The sequence below is a fragment of the Mobula birostris genome, chromosome 3 (assembly GCF_030028105.1).
Source record: "Mobula birostris isolate sMobBir1 chromosome 3, sMobBir1.hap1, whole genome shotgun sequence".
Lineage (NCBI taxonomy): Eukaryota > Metazoa > Chordata > Chondrichthyes > Myliobatiformes > Myliobatidae > Mobula > Mobula birostris.
In genome coordinates, this window is record NC_092372.1 from 230,709,562 (window position 1) to 230,715,775 (window position 6,214).

The 6,214-nt window shown below is 47.1% G+C and overlaps 1 protein-coding gene across 1 annotated transcript; it reads right to left on the reverse strand.

Annotated features, from left to right (window-relative positions):
- Positions 1–1,075: 1,075 nt before the first annotated feature.
- LOC140195641 (protein rapunzel-like) lies at positions 1,076–5,357 on the reverse strand. The gene is made up of 2 exons (XM_072254324.1): positions 5,340–5,357; positions 1,076–3,169 (listed from the first exon to the last, which is right to left on the reverse strand). Exon 2 carries the CDS (start codon positions 3,122–3,124, stop codon positions 1,961–1,963), a length of 1,164 nt encoding a protein of 387 aa, XP_072110425.1. The 5' UTR covers positions 3,125–3,169; positions 5,340–5,357; the 3' UTR covers positions 1,076–1,960.
- Between the last annotated feature and the right edge of the window lie 857 nt (positions 5,358–6,214).

Consider the following 6,214-nt stretch of genomic DNA (forward strand, 5'->3'; position numbering starts at 1 on the left):
CCCCTTCCTAATTAAGGGCTTTGCCCTCCTCTGCTGAACTCATTTCTCTCAGTCCTCAGGTGAGCCACTTTTTCTGGCCAATTTGTATGCTTCTTCTTTGGAATTGATACTATCCCTAATTTCTCTTATCAGCCACGGGTGCACCACCTTCCTTAATTTATTCTTTTGCCAAACTGGGATGAACAATTGTTGTAGTTCATCCATGAAATCTTTAAATGCTTGCCATTACATATCCACCATCAATCCTTTAAGTGTCATTTGTCAGTCTATCTTAGCTAATTCACGTCTCATACCTTCAAAGTTACCCCTCTTTAAGTTCAGAACCTTTGTTTCTGAATTAACTATTTCACTCTCCATCTTAACGAAGAATTCCACCATATTATAGTCACTCTTACCCAAGGGGCCTCTCACGACATGTAGATTGAAGTCACCCATTATAACTGCTGTTCCTTTATTGCACACATTTCTAATTTCCTGTTTAATACCATCTCCGACCTCACTACTACTGTTAGGTGGCCTGTACACAACTCCCACCAGCGTCTTCTGCCCCTTAGTGTTACGCAGCTCTGCCCATTTCGATTCCACATCTTCCCGGCTTATGTCCTTCCTTTCTATTGCGTTAATCTCCTCTTTAACCAGCAACACCACCCCACCTCCTTTTCTTTCATGTCTATCCCTCCTGAATATTGAATATCCCTGAACGTGGAGTTCCCATCCTTGGTCACCCTGGAGCCATGTCTCTGTGATCCCAACTATATCATAATCATTAATAACAATCTGCGCTTTCAATTCATCCACCTTATTTCGAATGCTCCTTGCATTGACACACAAAGCCTTCAGGCGCTCTTTTACAACTCTCTTAGCCCTTATACGAATATTTTGAAAGGTGACCCTTTTTAATGCTTGCCCTGGATTTGTCGGCCTGCCACTTTTACTTTTCTCCTTACTACTTTTTGCTTCACGGTACCGTAAAAAGCGAAGAGCCAAACTGTTACCAGATTATAAGCTTTTCATCTGCGTTTATTCAGCACAATTCCAAGCAGGCTAGCACAATCAGTTTTATTATCAAGTTCCAAGCGATCATTTTAAGAAAAATCCAGCAATTCCATGAATCACTCGTACAGTTACAGTATATGTGATTGTGGCATTTCCGTTCTCATAGACAGCAGACGGCAAAGATCATATTATTGCAGAAGTAAACTACAATTGAAACTGCCCTTTCGTGGGGAAGGATGATCCCTGGCCTGAGAGACTTCTCGCCTGGTGTTCCGGCAGATTCACTGCTGGTCTGTTGTGTCCCTACCTCTTTAAGCCCGGAAAATCCTCAGGATGGTGAAGATGCGTTATAGGAACAGAAATAGCGGAGAGAAGTCTGACAGGACCCTGATCTGTCCGTCACTAGACAGTTTTGGCAGACACATGCCGGCCCATCACCAGACCCCGTCATCATTGGCTCCTAATGTGCTCAGAGCGCCCTGACTAGCTATAGGGGACAGCTGTGTGGGTTTCGGGGGGGGGGGGTGCCTGGCCTGGGACCGGATTTGGGCGCTGCCTTCCTCAAGGACAACGGAGGCTGTCTGCGCTCGCTTGCCTTTTCTTGAAAGGAGCCTTGGACCCAAACGGCTTCCGGGCTCCTGCTAAGGACAAAGAGCTGTTTTGGGGTAGCAGAGCTGAAGGCAACACATGCCAATCTTTCCGAGTGATATTTGGTGAGCATTGTGGCAAGTCCAGGGGGAGGGAAGCGGTAGGTATCAGGAGAGAAGCGCCTCCGGGAGCAGACGCAGGGCTGACCTGGGCACATCAGTCGGGAACTAGGGAGCGATGGGAAGAGATACCGGCCCGTGTTGGTGAGGCTGGGGTGCGCGGAAGCAGCATTCTGCACCTCAAGAACAGTGGGGGAATTGCATGCAGGGTCCCGGCATAGTGTGGGATTATACGGGGAGTACAGAGTGAATGAGATTTATGCTCGGTGAACGCACAGGGTGACGCCACTGTAGTTCTCCCAGAAATGGGCTGCTTCCGGGAAATTCCAGGCGCCCCACAGACCTTTCAAACGTCTCACTGTGTGGACAACATACGAACCACTGAGGTGGTCGTAGATAAACGTCGCCACTTCTCTTGCATCATCCCAGTCGTTCTTTCCATCCATTAATTGCTTGATGTGGTTCTGGTCAATTGGCTGTGGATCGCGGGAGTAGGAGACAACAATATTACAACCATTATTCCTGAAAAAGTGAAAGCGGTTAGTACCACAAACACAGTGATTGTCAAACCCACCGACATCGTTATAGACCCGCACTGACCAAGAAATCCAATCATATTTCTTTTTCAACTCTTCCAATACATAGGATGAAAACTCTCTGTTCTCCTTCCCACTCTTATCCTTCAAAAACTTGCTCACATCCTCCCCGGCCTGGTCCGCAAACTCCGCGATGCAGCGATCTACCAACGATTTCATCTTACGTTCGATGTTGAGCATTTTCTCGTTCCATTCCTGCCCCAGCGCAGTGACGTTGTTCCCGGTGAGTTCTGCGTGACCCATCAGGGCGATCAGGCCGATACAGAAGAGCTCCTTCAGACCGGCGCACAACTCCTCCATCAGGCGCCGGTCCCTCTGGCTGTGGTTCATGGCGGTGTCCAGGACCGATTCGGCAAAGATGCTAGTTGAACCCATCACGCCTTCATAGAGAGTGTGGAGGTTCTGGTCGCCCTTGCTCGCGTTGAAGTGGCTGAGGAACTCTTCCTTTTCTTTCTCGCGGTACTCTGGCTCTGCGTTGAGGATGTCCATGTACTTCCTGAACTGGTTCTTGATGTTCTCTTCAACAGTAAAATATTGGTTCTTCATCGTACTGTTCTTGATCTCCAGAATGACTTCCGTAATCTTGTCGGAAATTTTATCGAGCTGGTTCCTTACGGCTGCGAACTGCTCCTTCATGTAGGCCATCTCTGGACTGTCCACGTTACCCAGGACGAGTTTAACAATGGCTGCGGCCACCCCAAACAATGGGCCCAACGCCCCGAGTGCGGATGACAACTTCGCGGCAGAGTCAAGCAATTCCGTCACGACTTGTGCGGCTTCAGCTGAGGTTTTGACCAGCTCCAGTGCATTTTCGGCATCGGACATGGTTTGGACAGCGCCCGGCTCTTCGATGAGTTCCTTCTCTGGATTCTAAACAGAAAACAAGTTTTTTTCTTTATTGAAATGCCCGCAATTTTTTTCCGGACGGTTGGTTTTGACTGCGGATATGCGAAGGAAACAGGAATAAAAACTGCGAACGCAAACTGCCGCGCTAACTCAGCAGGTCAAGTAGCATCTGTGGAGCGAAAGGGACAGAAGGTTCTGGAACCGAAACGATGACTATCCTTCGTGTCCACCAGGCACCACCTTCCGTTTATTTCTGTCTCTTCTTGTCCACCCCTATCTATCCCCGGCCAACCTTCGTCTCCAGACCAGACCCCATCCCCAATCCTAACATGGTCATCACTAGCTCCCACATATAACCTACCAGCCTCTGTCTCACACCACCAGCCCTATAACCTTGCCTCTTCATACAGGCGATTCATTTTCCGCACTCCGTGTCCCGATGTAGGGTCCCGACTACCGTTCACCCTTCAAAGATGCGGTTTGATCCGACAACCGTTCACCCCTCACAGATGCGGTTTGATCTGACCACACAGGCACACACACTCTCACACACACACACAAGCACACACACAAACACACAGGAACACACATACACACACACTCACACACACACACTAAAACACACATACACACACAAAGACACACACACAGTCACACACACAAACACGCAGACACTCACACACACACACACACTAAAACACACATACACACACAAAGACACACACACAGTCACACACACAGTCACACACACAAACACACACACACACACACACACACACACACAGGAACGCACACACACTCACACACACAAACTCACACACCCACACACTGTCACATACACACACCTCTCACACACACAGCGATTCACACACTCACACACTCTCTCTCTCTCACACACTCACACACAGACACACTCACACACACAGACACAGACACACACACACAGACACATACACATTTACACACACTCTGTCTCTCTCACACACACACCCTCACACACGCGCGCGAGCACACACACATGCACACTCATGCACACTCTCTCTCTCTCTCTCTCTCTCTCTCTCTCTCACGCACACACACACACACATACACACACACACACACACACACGGTGCTACAAGTTCTCTATAGCTGCAACATTGGTCCTTACTCTTCTTCGTTGCACCCCGAACAATGAAGGCACGCATCCCATAAGCTATCTTTACCCACCCTATCTACTTGCTTGAGATTCTTAGGGGGCTTTGGTCTTGGACCCAATATCTCACTGCATGCCAAAGCCGTTAAGGATCTTGACATACCTTTACTTTCTATTGCACCACCCAAATGTGCAACATCTCACACCTGCTAAGATTAATATTCGTACTTATTTTCTACGCTCATGCATGTAACTGATCTATACCCTACTGTATCCTTTCACGGCCTTTTTAACTGTCCACAATTCCACCAATGGTCGTATCGTCTACAAACGTACTATCCCAGCCTTCTATGACTTCATTTCTATGTTCTACGAACAAGAGGTCTTAGCGCTGCTCACTGTGGATCAGCGCTGCTTACGGACCTCCAGCCAGAGTCCCACCCTGCCACATTCTGTCTTCTGTGGTCAGTCCCAGAAGGCTCAACAGAAACGTTCAAATCTGATCAGAAATTCTGGGCGGGTGCGAATCTGGGCACCAGAAGTCAACTAGGAGTCCTTCCCTATCATGGTTCCACTGCCTTCCCCCCACTGAACACTGTGCCAACCTTATCCCGTCACACTGGGATCACACGCACGTAGATTAAGTTTAATATTAAGATATATCTTTATTTGTCACGTGTGCATCGAAACGTATCCTAAAATGCGTCTTTCCCTCGAAGACCTACGCAGTCCGAAGATAGAATGGGGGCAGCTAGCAAGTGTCGGATTGCTTCTGCTGCCAACATGGCATGCTCACAACTTACTATCTCTAATCCGTACATCTTTGCAAAGTGGGAAGAACCCAGAGCGCCCGGAGGAAACCCATGCTATCACGGAGAGAACGTACGAACTTTACAGACAGCAGCAGGAACTGAACCCTTATCACCGGCGCTGTAAAAGTTTGCGCTAATCAGTACACTCTGGTGGCGTCGATAGGGAAAGAGAATGGGAGACATCGAGACATACAACCTGAAACAGACGGTGATCAGGACTGACGATCACAAGGTTTATTGTCCTTACCAAATTCCGAGCTGGATCTTCCGAGTAACCAGTCTCTGCCTCTCGATAAACGGACTGAGGATTTCTATTTATACTGAGGCGAGTGTAACTTGATTGACAGATTTAAGCCCTTCCCCCTTTGAAATGCTCAGGTTTCGTGCACAGAGGTGTCGGTTCCTGCCTTCAGCAGCCACCTGGAAATATATGATTTTTTTTTGCTCAGCATAACAAAACTTTCAATTTCCACTTACATTTACATTTCTTCCCCTCACAGATATCAGCTATCAGAACATTTCCATCAAAATGTACACATCACCACAACATCCTATACAAAAGCCCTTATTATTATAGCAGACAGGTTTACATCTACATACTGCAGAAAAGATTGCCATGCTTTATGAAAACTATTTGCTTTAGGGTGTACGATATAGGTCAAAAAGTCCAAAGGAATGTCTTCAATGATTAATTTACGCCAACCAAAAAGGCCAGGTGTCTTATCGGAATTCCAACAAAGTAAAATGTTCTTCCACGCACAAAAAGTCAGGATGTTAAAATGTTTTTTTTTTTCTGATATGCATTAGTAATACGACTGCTGGGTCCAGTTCAAGCTCCATCTTCAGAACCTTTTCCAGTTCACCCAAAATATCACTCCAGTATGCCTGAAGTTTGGGACAAGTCCAAAAACACTGGGTGAAAGTTCCACTATTTATTTTACATTTAGAACACATTGGAGAAACCCCAGTCTTAAATTTCCAAAGGCGATCTGGAGTCAGATGGTCTCTCTGCAGCATTTTGAGTTGCAATGCCTTAGTTCTATTACAAACTGAAATTTTCTTAGCACTATCACAGATGTCTTCCCATTTTTCAGCTGTAATTTCTACTCCCAGCTCTTCCTC

What these genes read in the sequence shown, in the direction of transcription:
- LOC140195641 (XM_072254324.1), bottom strand. Translation starts at nt 3,124, where the DNA reads ATGTCCGATGCCGAAAATGCACTGGAGCTGGTCAAAACCTCAGCTGAA.